Consider the following 17,960-nt stretch of genomic DNA (forward strand, 5'->3'; position numbering starts at 1 on the left):
TTGAGAAAACGTCAAAGAAAAAAAAAATAATAATAATAGGGGAAAAGAAACAAAGCAATAACAATAAGGTCTTCCGTTGAAAACGGAAGACCTTAATAATAATAACTAGACACGATCTCGTTGCGAGCAACGAGGAGGTCTTCCATCCGCTGAAGACGGAAGACCCTAATAATAAAACACTGTTTTTGTCTAAATCTTAATTAAAGAGTGGTTTTTCAACTTGTACTACAGTCAAACACCCTTTTATGTTGAATATATATATATATATATATATATATATATATATATATATATATATATATATATATATATATATATATATATATATATATATATATATATATATAATTTAGTTAGAAAATTAGACAAAAAGGAGAGAAAGAAATAAGAAATAGAGAGAAAGAACAAATCTTGGCTCCGGCGAGATTAGAACACACAGCCTTTGCAGGTGTCTGAAAACATGGCTGATGCGAAATAATTCCCGAATTTTTCTTTGAATTTTGGAAGTTTCCGCCCGGGAGAGGAGCTGAGTTTTTGTATGAGATGAAAAACAACGTGTAAGATGTCTGACTATTCAGGTTTGGTAACAGTGCGAGGTCATTTGAAATATTGATGCGTGTTTGTGTCTGGAGGGCCGGGGGGGGGGGGGTGAAAAGACCCGAGCTTGATTTTCGTCTTAAATAAATCGAAAATAGAATTTTGAGGTGTGGATCTCGGATTCGGTTAACAACAATTAGGGGAAGTCCTAAAACAATGACTGATGCATTTTACCCATGTATTTCAGTGTTGAGAATGTTTTTTCATGTCGTTTACTATTATGTTTGACTGTTCTATTTCAGCAGGATTGATAAAATCTTTATAAATGTAGAAATAACGAAATCAGTAACACGTAAATTTATTCGGTAAAAATTTGATGACAGTAATTTCCACAGTTCTAACATTCATAAGTAGTTCACACGCTATCGTAGATACAGACTAAACGGAAAACAAGAAATATACATGCAACAGAAATATTACGCGGCTGCTTACATCCCTTGTACTGTGTAACTTTTAAGTCCCCGTACAGGCTATACTCGACGTTTGATCTCAGAAATTTCTTCTTAATTGTTCAATCCGCTGCATATTTCACAGACAATAAGAATGGGGTCCGAGGTACATTTACACAAAATTTCATTAGGATTGAGTAAGGGGCTCGGGAGTTAGAATTTTTTCTACAGTACATGTCAAGCACGCCAATCGAAACTCAAATGCCCAAAATTCATATCTCTCTTAAAAATGAACGAATAGGTCTGGTCATTAGTACAGTAATCTAGACTTGAACTAGGTTGAAAATAAAGGTTCAAGATGACAGATCCAGTAAAATCAGGCCAGGAAAACTAAATGATTTTGTGAATAGGAAGGGGCGGGGGGGGGGGGGGGAGTCGGTGCGTGTACTGTGTAAATTTAATTTCCAGGTATAGGCAATAAGCACCGTTTAATTTCAGGAATTTTGTTTTAATTGTTCAATCCGCTGCATATTTCACAGACAATAAGAATGGGGTCCAAGGTTCATTTTCACAAATTTTAATTAGGATTGAGTGAAGGGCTTGGAAGTTAGAATTTTTTTATAGTACATGTCAAACACGACAATTGAAACTCAAATGCCAAAAACTTCATAACTCTGTTATTAATGAACGAATTGGTCTGGTAATTAGTAGTTATCTAGAATGGTAATTAGTTAAAATAAAAGGCCCAAGATCAAAGATCAAGTAAAATCGGGCCAAAAAAACTAAATGATTTTATGAATTGGGAGGGGGGGGGGGGGGGTCGGTCGTTGACTGCTTTATTAAACGTAGAATATTAAATTCTAAATATCACATATTACACAATTTCTAAATAAAATACATATGTTAGAACAATGTATAAGCGTTGTTTGAAAGATGTAACTATTGATTTTTTTTTACATCTATTTATTCTTAGGCTCAAACACTCATAAACGGGTGGTCAGTTTTTAAACCTTGTCGCAGTCACCCGTTCGTTTGTATAGTTACGTGTATAAACTTCGGAGGCTTTTCTTAATCCCGACAGGCAACAGATTTGTATCAGTATATAGACATGCACAAAAAAGGAAAAAGTACACCATCTTTAATAAAAATGACTTTTTAGCGTTGACTTCCAATCAGTAAGAAGACAATCACTTAACAATGAATTTCAAATTATTTGAATCCATAGACATTATCCCGGATCTTGATATAAAATATGTATAATTTTTGGACGCCAATGTACATTTAGCTTCTATTCAATTTACTCCACGTTACCTGTACTAGTTCTTATTCAAATGCTAAAACATTTGTACTTGAGAGAGAGAGAGAGAGAGAGAGAGAGAGAGAGAGAGAGAGAGAGAGAGAGAGAGATTCTTAGGCTCAAACACTCATAAACGGGTGGTCAGTTTTTAAACTTTGTCGCAGTCACCCGTTCGTTTGTATAGTTACGTGTATAAACTTCGGAGGCTTTTCTTAATCCCGACAGGCAACAGATTTGTATCAGTATATAGACATGCAGAAAAAGGAAAAAGTACACCATCTTTAATAAAAATGACTTTTTAGCGTTGACTTCCAATCAGTAAGAAGACAATCACTTAACAATGAATTTCAAATTATTTGAATCCATAGACATTATCCTGTAATTTGATATAAAATATGTATAATTTTTGGACGCCAATGTGCATTTAGCTTCTTTCCAATTTACTCCACGTTACCTGTACTAGTTCTTATTCAAATGCTAAAACATTTGTACTAGAGAGAGAGAGAGAGAGAGAGAGAGAGAGAGAGAGAGAGAGAGAGAGAGAGAGAGAGAGAGATTGATTACATAGCGTTTTATAATGTTTAGGAAATCAATATATAAGCAGCCTTTGTCAATAAACGCATGTATACATGCATGTGTGTATCTATATATGGGATTGAATACTAAGCAGTCCTCCTTTTTAAGCCGAGTAGAATAACGTGGGTGCATTGCTAAATGTTGTGTGCATACAGTCATTGAGATGGCGGCATTTCTTTGATGCCGGTGTAACGAAGAATTTTGACCCGGGTTGAAAATTGACCCGGGGGTCATTTTTCCACGTTGAATATTGAGACCAAAGGTGTTGAAAAAAGACCCTAATCCGTTGAAAATTGACCCGCATCGTGGAATTTTGATCATGAAACCGGTTCAAAATTCAACAGCAAAGAAGCACAAATTAACGAATCAATATTATAACTTGAGTTTATTTAATTAAAAATTATCAGTTTTTATATATTTATTCTTTAGATATACATGTTCACATGTTTCAACGGGGGGGGGGGGGGAGGATTAAAATGAGACTTAAATAATTATTTTTTGAATTTACATATAGTATCCCTTTAAATATGTACATGTAATAACTATTTTATTCATAATAAACTTTTCGCGTATAATTGCTGTGTGTGATATCTATATATTTTTAAAGAAATACATGTTTTTTAATAATATTAGTATACATGGTTACACGTTAAAATATTCAATTCTTCTTTTTAATTTGCTGGAGAAGTGTACAAATATAAATAATTTTAAAAAATTACAATACGTCATATTATTTAATTTTGGTTTTACGTTCACCCAGTAAATTGAAACTTTGATATTGTTCATTGTAAATTTTCTGAGTGAGTGTAAATAAAAAAAATTACTGTATGTCATATTGAGATTTTTGTGTTTGCACCCACTCAGTTTGTTAAAACTGTGACTGTCTGAATTTTGTATTCACACCCATCCAGCCAATAACAGTTTACAAAATGATGATATGCTAACATGATTGTACTCTTTCATGAACAATGCTGCAGTAACTATATCTAGAAAGCCGAATTTTGGTGTTTTATTTGTTCCGTTAGAATAACTTTTAATGTTACTTAATATCATCAAATCGCTAATTTTTCTAGGCATTAACAATTCTGCTTCATGGAATCTGTAGCAAGTTAGCAACCTAATTTTTGTACAGGATGACAATAGAATTTTGCTTTAAAGTGTCTAAATTGCTTTGATCACAAAAATGTATCATAAATTTACTAACAGTAATTGTTTTCGTCAATAAATTGGTAAATTGCATTTTTTGAATAGAAATAAGTAGTAGAGGATCATACAGCAGCGTTGGAGTAGATGATTGACTTTCCTATCACAGCCACCTACATTATTAATTTAATTTTAACGTGTTAAATGTGTATTTTATGTGTATATAAGACATGAGGTACTTGAATATTTGATAATTATCTGAATATTTATCATGTATGATTGTATGACATATTGTTGGTAGACATGTTCACTCACACCTATATTAACAAACATATCACCTTCATTTATACCTGCAGAGATACAAACATAAGAATGAGATTTTCATGATCTAGCCCATTTGAAAAGAACAGTAAATAAAAGGGAACTATATATTAAGTAAATATACAGGTATAATACTTAAACAGTGTACCTTAAGAGAATCGAAAACGTTTTGGAGATCTAATATAAGTATAAACATGGGAAACAATTTTACAATTTTATTTATATGAAAAGTCAGAACTGCCACAAAGTATATAGTTCATATAAAATGGTACACTAATGTCAATAAGTTGTTTAAAAAGTTCGTCTCTTTGTTGAGTGTATCTTGGATATCCAGGGGAAAATCACATTTCATTCAGATTCAGACCCACAGTATAAACATCGACTCACATCAGAAAAAAAATCCTTAAATAAGTTAGCTTTACTAGCTTTATTCTGTAATTGACGTAAAATAATAGTTCCTATTGTCTTAACTGAAAGGTTTGTAAACTCTAGGTATATTTTGTTCTTTAAGTTTTGACTTAATAGCCTAGAAAGATAAAGTTGATGAAATTTTCTTTATTCCATAATTTACATGTAGACGGAGCAAAGCTATTGTAATAAGTATATAGTGGTAGATAGTAAAAAACTAATTCGATCTATGATTATTTGCATGTTCAGTAAGAAAATATGATTGAATTCAATCTAACATATCTTGTGGTGCTAAAACATTTATATTCTTGTAGAATATAATTAATTTATGGTTATCCCTTCGAGATTGCAAGATTTCCAAATTAAGCTCACTATATAACATTATTTTAGAAGAATTAACTCTGATCCCTGTCACTGTTCTGGTTGCTTCAATTTGTACATGTTTAAGCAATTCGGATTTTTCCAAAAAACATTTCTATCAGTTGTATACTTTTCGCATACCTTTTTAATGTATATACCATTAATATAATTAGATTAACCATCCTCCGACTGTATATTTAGATGCAAACCTACTTTTTTTTAAATTGATAACATTTTTGCTTTAGATTGTATATGTTTTTAATTTTGAGAAAATATATTACGTCAGTTGCCTGTGTTTCTAATTTACAGGTAAATAATAGAATTAAAAATAATAGAAATAAATTGCATTTTTAAGAAGAACCATGACTGTATATGCAGAAAATTGGATGGTGCTTCAATAAAGTTAATCAGACAAGTTTATGAAAAATCATTTTAAAGTCTTAAAAAATTAAAAATATGTGTAAATATGTATATGCTGTATATATACGTATAAAAAAACCCAGTATATATGAAAATTTTTGAATTACCTTAAAAGTGACGGACAATATGTTTGTTAGATATATTTATCAGAGATTGTGACAAGTTTAAACTTTAAATTCTGTCACATGAGAGAATGAAAACCACGTCATCTATGTCAAAAAATATTCTAGCCCTACTCGCCTGCTTCATTCCGAATCAAACGGTCATCTTCTTAGCATTTATACATAGTATTGTAATAATGAATGGATATCATATTTTCAATCTAAAAACTAAATGATTAATTGGACATATCAGCCTAAAAGAAATTAGCCACGTCCGCATATGTATCGGACAGTACGTACATTTTTTAAAACTGAAACTTTCAAATATGTGCATGATTGTACATTTAAACCGTGTAGAGTAAGTTCCAGTTTAGATCAAAACTCTGAGGTTTGGGTCAATTCTCAACAGGATCAATTTTCAACGGGTCGAGGACATCAGAGTTTAGAAAAATCTTTCTCATACCGTTGAAAAATGACCCCGGGTATAAATTTCACAATTTTGGTCTCAATTTTCAACGTTGAAAAATGACCCCCCGGGTCAATATTTAACGTTGAAAAATGAACCCCGGGTCAATTTTCAACCCGGGTCAATATTCTTCGTTACACCGGCAAAGCGACCCAGCGAACTCTAATGCGGTCGAACTGCAGGGGCACTTCGGCGGCATGTCTTTGATGTCGGCGATGCGACGAGCGTCGTAAATTAGAGAGCTGCTGACAGAAAAGAGCTCTATATTTGTACTAAAAAAAGCCGCTATCTTTTTTTATTTATGACAAAAATAAAACGGATCCCGGAAAACATTCAAATCCATCATTTTAAAGATAAACCCATTAACCAAAACACAAATGAGAGAGAAAAAAGATTCGGCACTCAGGGACTGAACCCGGGTCGCTTGGGCACAAGTCCACCACTCTATCGACTGAGCTACGCGGACCCTCGCTTCAGAACTTTGGAGTCCAAAATCTCAAGAATGCGTGGATTGATTTTAAAACGAATTTCACATTCTGAAGTTTTGAGAGCGTCTCTATCGAATGAAAAACTAAAAAAAATTCAAATCGAAAAAATTAAAAAATTAAGGTTTTTCATTTCCTTCCGGTGACGACCGGAAGTGACGGCGGACGTTCGGATATGCGAAGGGCACTGCGGCCGTTCACTCTCTACCTTCTCTGAAAATTTGAAAGTCCTATCTGATATACTTTTTGAGAAAAATTGTGAAAAAGCAAAAACATAAAATCTTTAATATCTCGGTACCGGAAGTGACGACCAAAAAAATCTCGTGTAATTTTCTTACAAATTTTGTCATGAATAAGATCTGCAAGTTTCACGAAAATCAGCTGAAGCGTTTTTGAGAAAACGTGACAGAAAAAAAAATTAATAATAATAATAATAGAGGAAAAGAAACAAAGCAAAAACAATAAGGTCTTCCGTTTCCAACGGAAGACCTTAATAATAGAGGAAAAGAAACAAAGCAATAACAAGAAGGTCTTCCGTTGGAAACGGAAGACCTTAATAATAGTGAAAAAGAAACAAAGCAATAACAATAAGGTCTTCCGTTGAAAACGGAAGACCTTAATAATAGAGGAAAAGAAACAAAGCAAAAACAATAAGGTCTTCCGTTTCCAACGGAAGACCTTAATAATAGAGGAAAAGAAACAAAGCAAAAACAATAAGGTCTTCCGTTTCCAACGGAAGACCTTAATAAAGTCACAGATAATTATTTAGTAAAAATTATATACATGTATATGCCGCCAAACATTAAAAATGACTTTGAACTCTTTCAGCATTGACCTTGTACAGTAAAAAAAAAAAAAACAAATCATCATAAAGTTGTAAACCAGTGAAGAACCAATTTGAAAGCTTTATCTTATTGGATTTTTTTTTATCGGAACATAAATGATCGAGGCAATAATAAGCAGAGTAAGTACAGGCCATATTTTGTCCTCGGTGAAGATTTCGCTCTTTGCAATGTCTATTCTGTTCCAGGCCAAGGCCAGCTTCAACTGATCAAACTCTTGATCCTTATTGGCTGCAAGAAAACTTGTTGACATCATTATCCATTCATCATTTAAACCATTGTTAGATGATAATGTGTTCACATGCGCGGATCCACAAAATTTTTCTAGGGGTTGGGAGAGAGAGAATAAAATTGTTTTCAGGGGGTGCAAAAATTGTTTTTGGTAATTTACTATGAGAAGTTTGCATTTTTCAAAGGGGGGGGGGGGGTTACACGCGGAATTTCTAAATCTGTGCATGATTCAAGTAAAATGTGCTCACCTTTGAGTAGGCTTTTGAGAATGGCAACGTCAATCTCCAGTGTTTTGTGATAGTCGAACACGGTGACCAGTTCTCTCTCGTAGACACACTCCCGTAGGATGTTCCAGTACCCCTCCACATTGTTACTCCCCAACGTTTTCTCTATCGCCCTCCTCAGTTTGCTGGGTATGATGTTGTCGGTGACGGAGCGCGACCTTGATATAACGCAAAGAATATGTTATATATATGTACCTAGTATTCAGTGGCTATGAGGATGATAGCAAGTTTGTTGTCCCCCGAGACACCAACTTTTCACGAGGCGAAGCCGAGGGAAATAGTGGCTGTCGAGGAGGGGACAACAAAGTAACTATTGTCCGAGTATTCATTAAAGCAACATGAGCTGCAATTTTCATGCTGAAATAATTTTTACGAAAATGTTATTTTTTACTTAATTGACAAAAATATGGTTTTTTAAAGTTCCGTTGGCCATTTTTTTTTTATTGGAAAAGCCGTAAAGAGGCCTTAAGTGAAGCAAAATTGAATTATTGTCGTCCTGTACAAATAATTGATCTGCTATATATTCCTTAGAAGAGAAATCTTTCATCTAACGAAATTAATGATTCTTTTAAATTTTAATTTATCATAAGAGTTTAAGTTACATGCAGATTTATCATACTAGCAGGTTTTTGCAGCAAAATAAAATTCTAAAAAATGCAGCTCATATTGCTTTAAATAGATATTTCATTATGCCTTAAAAATCCTAATTTGTTGACGAAGCAGATTTTCTTGATAGTAAACAAATAGTAAACATAGAAAATATTCCCAGCGCCATTATATAAATAGTGCCTGTTAACAGGCACTATTTATTTTATTATACTGAATGTCTTAATTTCAAAGAAAACGATATTGCTTTTATATTGGAATGACGTGAATTCTATGGCGAACCGTACGCGCATAATTTATGCGCATGTAACAATTTGTTGTGTTACCCGTTACCAAGTGTGTTGCTAACGCTGAGGGTAATAGAATGGATTATCAACTGCGTCTTAACCAATCAGATTTCAGTATTTAACATGAAAATATAATAATAAGTAATGTTGTTTGACAGTTTATTTCTTACAAAGTTACTTATTTATTTAGTGATTGACACTTTTCGGACTCTATATATGATTTCAAAGAGACAGAGTGCCATGTCTCAAGGACTGTTAATCTCTTAAAACAACATTGTGCAATTATCAGTTTTTCAATTCTAGGACATCAAAGACTCAATGAGTTTATTTAATTATTTTATATCTGTGAACCTTTCACTCAGCTTACTTATGTCATCACCTGTCAATTTATACTCATTGTTCAGATTCTTATATATAGTTATGTACAATTGTCAATCGCAGTCTGGAATACGGCGGCCAGCCTCGGCCACGTCCGACTCACCCAGAGTCTTGAGTCCGGAGGCCAATACTGGCCATATCCGACTCGTTTGTAACATGTCTGTCTGTTATATTGTTATAATGTTGCCATCGTTGATTCGCGTCCAATAAATTCAGAATGATCCTGCATCAATTGCCTGTTTATTTCTCTGGAACTGTATACTTGTAGATCTTCGGGAGTAAGGCAAACCTACCCTTCGTTTTTACCTTACGGCCTACAACGCGCCACAACCTTATACCCGTTATGCCAACATTCCCTCACCCCGTTCGTACTGCACACGGCGGATGCAGTTGCAGAAGAATTCCCTAGCACCGTACAAATCTACGCGGTCACAATATCTTGGGATTTCTTTTTTAATTGTGTTGTTCAAATTTGACAATGTTGAAAGACTCAATACGTAAATGACACAGTCAACATGAATGCAAAATCATTTTTTTAAAGTTATCATTACATATATTTATTCTTGAACTTAAGATCGGCTATATAAGTTATAAGAGATTCTCAATTTTTATTAGTAATCAGGCCAAAAAAAAACATAATCAAAGCCCTCCAATCGTTTCTGGTGACTTAATTTTGAGTGAAATGTTCTTGATATGACGCACAACAACAACCCAAGATGATGACTGACCTCATTCTGGAGGCGCCCTGTAGCTTTTCCACTACTTGTTGTACCTTTGCACTTTCGTACACAGACGCCAGCAAGTCAGCTAAACCTCCCGACCACTGACATGATAATTCAAAGAGAAAATAGTATTATTAAAAAAAATTGTGAATTAATAGCAAACTTACATTTATTAAGAATATGCCATTTAACTCAGTTTGGAATTGCTAAAGAATAAACTTTAAAGTAAAATAAATTATACGTGAAACTTTTAAAAATATTTACTCATTTTTCTGTTTTAAAGTTTGTGCATTTTCAGTACAGAAGAGTACATAGACACAGTAGGCCGCAACAAAGAAAGGGTGAATAACTGTTTCTTGCCTACATGCTTTGACCACTTAGATATGCGGTATAACAGTTACCTTTTGCAAAACAGACTGTGAATATGGCATCATAATTTTGCTTGAAGTTTATCTATCATTGACGTGAGTTTTTTTTACACTATGATAATATACAGAAACCTTTTTTCACCTTAACTATACACAGTAAAACATAAATATAGCCTGCACACTTATAATGAGTCTGCTTAAAGCAAATATAGTTTTATTCCACTAGCTAATCTGAAAAAAAAAATATTTGAACCTATCAGATATAGCGAATTCCATTTATTAGATTTCAAAATTATTCATCACTGGCACATATCGATAAACATGGTAATCTGTATAATTGAGTTTCAATGCAAGGAAAGCTAACTCGTACTCAGCGAAGTTTTGGGTACGAATGAATAAAACAGTTTACCAGGCAACCAGTTACCTTGACGACGATCACAGGTATCCCGCTCCTAATCGACGTCTGTACACTTTCCAGACAGTCCCTTCCTCCCTCTATGAGTAGGCGAATCATTGGAATATTAACATCAGCTATTAGTAAAATTAAATTCTGTAAATTAAAAAAAAACTGTAAAAGAGATTGAATTTTTGTGGAAAAGGTTTGTCTTCATTTTTCATAGAGTGAACCTTGAGAATTCCCTGTCTTTGTGTTTGCGATCTGTCTTTCTAGTTCGTCCCGAAATTTCACCTCCAATCCATTTTGATTTGTAGTTCCATTATCTACCAGCAGAAAGTGGGTGTGGTTTGGATCCAGACACTTTTCATTCCCTTCAGTACCTGGAATCAGAGTGTATGTTGCTGGCCATAGCCCCGAACCCTTTTGTAAATGAAAGAAAATCAAAATCAGGCTCAGACCAGATAAATTCCTAATAGCTAGCTTTATGTGGTAATGTGGGCATATACTGAGTATCTATTTCGGGTACATTTGAACACAATCTAATTTGAATACATGCCGTGCCAGATCAAGAGAGTATAGACCCTTTCCACCCTTTGGAATATACTGAGCATTCTATACAAGACAGCAATAAAACGATCACAAGTTGGGCCCTCTCCCTTAAAAATAACTTCCGTACTCAACCAAAATTGTATTTATCAATTAATTAATATTTCTCATTAAAGCAATTATTTGAAATTTTAAACAATACTGAAGCAGTGTAATTTGCATTTACTGGAACGTTCAATCATAAACTGAAATTATTTATTTTCATAAAATACTGACAGATGATTTGAAAACCCTTACAAAATCGTCCTGGAGGTCTTCGCGATTTTTGACGCTGCCCCAGTTGGCTATCCCCAGGGCCACGGCGGGTACGGTGGACGCAGCGGTCAGCCAGTAGTCCCTCATTGCCTCACCCACGTACTTCATCACTCCGCTGTTCATTCCGCCGGATATAATCCACGCCCCTGGTCACAAAATAGAGACATTATCGATGTTAAATACATGTATGTGTGTATATCAACCTGAAAGGATTCTGTATTACTGATGCTGATGTTTGTTGACCATAGACTTCAAAACAATTAGGCAAATACATTTGATGCTAGTGCTCAAAATTATTCTTAAATATTTAGTACAAAACCAGAAAAAGCAAACCTGTGCTTTTAGACGCCTTAATCATTCCTCTCCGAAAAATGTCCTTGAGCTTGGATTTGAGGCGAAAGTTTTCTGTTCCGCCAATGACAGAAATGAGCAGATTCGGTTTCTTCATGTCCCAGACATCCAGCAACAAGTGGAGCACGTCGCCCATCTTTGTCTCCGCGTCCATTCGAACATACTACCCCAAAATAAATAAAATTCCTAAATCAAACGTCTGATATTTGTGCTTTTACATGATTGAAATAGAACTGTATCAGAAAAAGATTGTTAAAATGATTACAACGCTCTATCATATTCATCTCTTGATTATAATTTCCAATTCTACACATTGGCAAGATAAGATAACCCCTAACAACAACACTTACGCCCTCTATGTTCGTAGGACTACAATTCCAAACATGCGAATAATTGCAGCATATTGCAAATAAAACTTTGCCTAGTTTAGACTTTTCTCAAAATTTTCCAATACATCTTGTAGAAATGAATCATTGATACCAAACGCATTAAATTTTACTGTTGTTTCTGTCACTTTGCGTGATTTATTAATGTCCTCACCAATCTTTGCATATTTTTTTTACCCTTTTGCATAGACAGACTTGTTGCTATATCGCCACTCACGGTTTAGTTTGCTATACAGTCAATCATGTTTGTTAACTTTAATCCAGTAATCTTTACCTTTCTTTGAATTTCATCGTAGCCCACGAACTCAATTTCTCCAAAAGCATTGGTTGGTAGGACATTAGTGTCTGTTTTCCAAGACCACGTGACAGCTGATGGCGGTGAGTTGGCAATGGCGGTAAACCTATTGTGTTTGAAGAAAGGTAACCCACAGCAGCATAGTGTGTCCTTCTCAGTTTTGCTAAAAGAAAATGATTTATTACTTATTCAGATAGTTTTGATGTAATAAAAGTTTTGGTGGAAGAGTTTGCGGATAGAAAAAAAATTGTCAGGAATTTCTTAAAACTGATATTTTAAAAAAGTGCTTGTATGTGCCAAATTTTACCTTAAGTTTGTTCGCGAAAATTTTTGGGTCGCAAATTTGAGTTTGAGTAAATTCAAATCGCATAACTGTATTAGAGAGTCAACACCCTTGTTAGTCAGGAGTCGTACAGTATAAGTGCTGCATTGAAACTTAACGGTTGAAATTGGCCGGTTTCTGATTTTAAAAAATATTAACTTTGAAATGCAAATTACTTCTATTGATTGATAACTGTACATGAAAGTAACATTAAAATCTCACAAGCTCTTTTCCAAATCCGCAGCAAGGAACCTTGCGCATTCGCGCATCTTTATTTTCTTCCGAATCCATCGTGATTCCGGACTTTGTGAGAATTCCTAAAAAGAAGTTCATTTAATCACAGGGTTTATACGCCGACATCAGGGGTCAAAAAGGAGAAAGTACATTTGTTCACGGTGCGATGAAATGCGTCTAGTGAAACAGTATGCATTTTTAAAGCTTTAACAAAATCCTTTGGTTTTTATATTTTTTTTCAAGTTTTAGAACTTGTGTCCTTACCATTTGCATATGTTTCGTATACATATAAACAATAAAAACGAATTCTAATACTAACCTCATCCGCCTGTCCAATTGAGGAAGGGTCAATGAATCTAGACGCCCGAGCCATTTGCCGTTCTCTGTTGATACGCAGATGGCCGACAGCACGAGCATGGCCGACAACCTGCATCCGGTTCAAATAAAGGCTGCCATTGTGTGACATGGCGGGCAACTTGTGTTGTCTTCCTGGTTATCTTCCTATTTTGTTAATGATTTATTTGTTTGTTAAGTTCGTTTAGCTTTCAAAACTAGGTTTTATTTTATTTTTTATAAACGATCATTTTGTGAATATGTTTATCATGCGTCATCATTAAAATAGATTCGGTTACAGATATTATCTTTTTGCATTTTAAACGACATTACATTATGATTTTTGAAACTAAACTATATTACAATGTAATGCACTCTGTAATATTACTTGTCCCAAAAATTGCACATTTTATGAAATCTGTAACTTGTTTCATTTCCTTAAATAAATTCAAAGTCGAAATTTTATAAGTTTATTCGCCAGTATAAAATTATATCATTTACCTATACAAACAAGTTTACAATATGATAATTATATTTATACAAGTTTCATAAAGCATGAATTATTACATATACTATCAGCACTGGATATATATATTTTCATAATAAAATAATGAATTTCCGAAATAGATCTTAAGCAGAGAACTATTACAATGATCTACAAAACTCATCTCTAATTTCAAAATAAAGAAAAACACGTATACTAATTCCATAATACCAATACCCTGGATACTAAAACACATATTCCCCCCCCCCCCCCCAAAAAAAAAAAATTTAAATATATATAAATCATACAATATACAAGTTTTTACATAGTATTCTACCTTTACACTTGTACTTGTAATACATGTAGTTACAAAGAAAACAAAACTCATGTCGACTTGTAATAGAAATGGTGATTAAATTGATTAACGATGAAGTTATTTAACAACAGGTATCGGTCTGCCCGTGCTGTTCGGCGTCGTTATACTGGTGATGCCTTCTGTTAACTGTTCCCTGTTGGTTCTCTGTACCTTCTTCTTCCTCGGTTAGATCTACAGGGCGTTCATAGTCCCTGAAAGAAAATATCAACAGCATGTGAAATAGTTCTAGACACGTGTTGACCAGTATGGATGTTTTATGCATATCGTATGCATTATTTTGTGAACTCTTTTATTTAAAAAATATTATTAAAATAATGACATGTTGCATTTCTTAATTCCACATATTTGTAGCTTTTAAAGTTGCAATTGCTAAAAAATTGCATTTAATGGCAATTTTGTAAGCAATGGAAAATTGGAAAATTCAAACGATAATTATAACGAAACATTTCATTCCATTTCGTTCGACCTTTAGGAGTACCAGTAGTGGTGATCTCATTTTAAAACTTTCATTTCAGATATAAGATAACGAGCTAGAAGTACATGACTCATTCATGTAGCAAGATATGCAGAACGAAATCAACTTTTGTGACCTATCTGGGGGTGATTTATATTTTTCCATAAAAGCTTGTATAAGTGAACAACTCTACGTTTCCGTATGCGATAAGTGTTTTAAGTCTATTTCAGTTGTTCTGTTCTGTTGTTTTGTCGATCCAATTGATGTTTGAGGAAAAGTCGGTCGTGCAATCCTATTCAGTCAGATGTTAACCAAACTACCGCTAATACAAGCTTCCGTAAAATTTCAATACGTTTTGTAGATCATGCATCAAACGCAATAATAACAGCTCTCTAGAAGGCTGTCATATGCATATTATCCATGCATGGACTATCAACATATTTCAAATGTACTTTAAAAGGTTTTTTTTCTAGTAAATCTTAAGTTTAATAAGTTTATAAGTTTTGGTACGTATACTGCACCTCTATTTATGTCCTCGGTGAATAAAACGTACCTGGTACTTTTGGTACTACAACAACCAATGAGACTGGCTGGTCAACAAATTACCCACAAGATTCATCTTAGATATTAAGATCGTGTAGGATTTTTAAGCTCTTCTATTATAATTATTTGGTAAAGAAACCTTCCACACAATTTAGCTGTGAATTTGAATATTTTTCTATATTTTTTATAAAGAGATCTTTTTCTAAAGGAGATCAATACAGTCTAAAAATGACCACAGCCATCCTGCCTAATTAATAAAATGACGAACATCGATTGGCCTCATCCATTGCAGCTTCTGTAATAAGTTTTAAAAAATGAATATTGTGTATCACAACATTAATATCATAAGCCAGTTTAAGTGGTGGTTACACAAGTTTAAATATTCGAACACGTTGTTTTATAAAATTTTCTTCATAGTAGCATTTTAAACCGAAACAAAATTCCTCCACAATTCAGTAACTCCTACATTAGCAATATCGTTCCCCTCTCATTACAAGGATACTAAATAACAAACATATCCGATATCTACATTTTATTTCTGGTAAATTTGAATTTAAACAAATTCAAAGACATTGGTTTCCTTGTCAAAATGCACAGACAGTCCGAAACAGTGGGATCACTCTGTACACGGGATGGTATTTCTTACATTTCCTTCTCAATTAATGGAGAAAGGTGGGAGAAATTCGGATGATGCTTGTTCGATCTGTCGGCGGTTTACGAGTCTACGTCTGTGTCAATGAAAGAGACATCATTACCCACATGCACTCTCTTGCAATAAGCACACAGAGGGCGCATACTGGAAGTTCGATTGGCGACTGTTTTGCGACGAGTAAGTGCGACCATTGAAATTGAGATTGCTCAGATATTACATAAAAAACTGTAAGAAAGATTACTGAGAGCAAAGATGCGATTTAAACATTTGGTATAAAGAGATTAATGTGCGATCTTATTGTGCTTTTAAGTGGTCGTGGGTGAGACTGCTTATCATTACTATAATTGAGAAACTTTTTTGGGTTTAATTAAAAATTTGAAGAGATTATGGAGAGATCAAGGTAATGACTGGGCGACTGGTCAAATTTTTCAACGCTCTGCTATCTCTCAAGTCTCTGCCTGTGTAGGAGGGGGAGGGGCTGGGGATATGCATGATAAGAGGGCAATAAAACCCAAGTGGACCATGGGCGACATCGCTCACCTGAACAATAGTTCTTGTATCATTCTATTTCGAAATGTTTTATAATTAATTAATTTCTAAAAAATATTGTAAAACTCTCACATATTCTTTGAACCGATCCCGATTGTAATTAAAATGATCCTTAACAAAGTTATAAAAAAGTTTTTGCACGATGTCCAGGTTGTTTAGCAGTAAAACGGTTTCTTTCATTTACTGATCTTTTAATATTACATATGAATTAATCGGAGTAAACTGCAGTATATTTGTAAAATTTCAATTTTCAAACATTTCTGACCTGTATACAGTATATCATCTTTTTTTCAATCAGGATCGGATCAAATTTATTAAATTTTTACATTTCGCTAGTTTCTTAGTGATTTAAGTGACTATTTGTTATTCTTTGTATTTAATCCATGGATTCAAAATTACAAATAATAACAATTTAATTATAGACACATTTCTTTTATTTAAAAACAACATCTTTGGCATATATGCATTCATAATTATATAACACAACAAATGGGACCAAATTTTAAATAAATAAATTCTTAAATACCCTATTTGCAGAATATCCATATAAAATAATTAAAAGGCTGTATTGGACTCTGTTTTGTGAAATGGTTTTTCAAAAAGATTCTTGATCAATCGAACAAATAGAATATTGATGTGTCGATAAACTTATCACCAGACTACACCTGTATTTAAATATGGAAAACTTATCACTAAATTTTCTTTTTTTATCTGGAGACTTCTTTAAATAATTATCTAAAAATCTACATAATCTTAAGATGCTTGTATAATAATATCACAAATTGTAGCATTGTTGTTCTCGAGAAGAAGATTTTTAAACACTTTCCTATATATTTCTATGTTGAACTTTTAACCCCTCATGGGACTTTAGTATTAGTTCGGGGTCACGATTTTAACAATTAGAATATACACTCTCTTAGAATGTGTGCAAAGTTGTATCAAAGTTATAGCATTGCAATTTAAACATTTTCCATATATATTTTATGTTCAAATTTTAACCCCTCTTGGGACTCCAGAATTGATGCGGGGGTTACAATTTTAACAATTTGGAATCTACACTATTTGGGGATGCTTGCATAGAAATATCACAAATTGTAGTATTGTAGCCCCTTTTGGGGCCCCTGTTTTATCACAATTTTAACAATTCAGAATTTTCACTATACATGTAAATACAAGTTTTGGTATAGATATTGGCATTTCTGGTTCAATGGTTCTTGAAAAGAAGATTTTTTTTAAGACACTCACCGTTTTGCTAATATCTCCATTAAAAATAGAGTGTGTCCATTATTTTAACAATTTAATTCCCTCTTCCCATAAGGATGCATTGTACCAAGTTTGGTTAAATTTGGCCATGGAAAGTTTACAGACGTCGGACAACAGGTGATCAGGATAGCTCACTCATTGAGCCTTCGTTCATATGAGCAAAATACCATTCACATTTT

The 17,960-nt window shown here is 33.6% G+C and overlaps 1 protein-coding gene across 2 annotated transcripts in view; it reads right to left on the bottom strand.

The window, feature by feature from the left end:
• LOC105341917 (transient receptor potential cation channel subfamily M member-like 2) overlaps nt 1–13,620 on the bottom strand; it is a 38,516-nt gene extending 24,896 nt beyond the window's left edge. For both annotated transcript variants that reach the window (XM_034458159.2, XM_034458156.2), the window contains exons 1-10: nt 13,447–13,620; nt 13,116–13,210; nt 12,551–12,734; nt 11,873–12,053; nt 11,522–11,685; nt 10,909–11,098; nt 10,706–10,812; nt 9,920–10,014; nt 7,885–8,078; nt 7,536–7,636 (exon numbers count right to left, since the gene is read on the bottom strand). In XM_034458159.2, coding sequence (XP_034314050.1) covers nt 7,536–7,636; nt 7,885–8,078; nt 9,920–10,014; nt 10,706–10,812; nt 10,909–11,098; nt 11,522–11,685; nt 11,873–12,053; nt 12,551–12,734; nt 13,116–13,210; nt 13,447–13,593 — 1,458 coding nt within the window. In that variant the 5' untranslated portion in view covers nt 13,594–13,620. The remainder of the gene's footprint in view (nt 1–7,535; nt 7,637–7,884; nt 8,079–9,919; nt 10,015–10,705; nt 10,813–10,908; nt 11,099–11,521; nt 11,686–11,872; nt 12,054–12,550; nt 12,735–13,115; nt 13,211–13,446) is intronic.
• Nucleotides 13,621–17,960: the final 4,340 nt, after the last annotated feature.

This window comes from Magallana gigas, chromosome 5 (assembly GCF_963853765.1).
Source record: "Magallana gigas chromosome 5, xbMagGiga1.1, whole genome shotgun sequence".
In the NCBI taxonomy this organism is placed as follows: domain Eukaryota; kingdom Metazoa; phylum Mollusca; class Bivalvia; order Ostreida; family Ostreidae; genus Magallana; species Magallana gigas.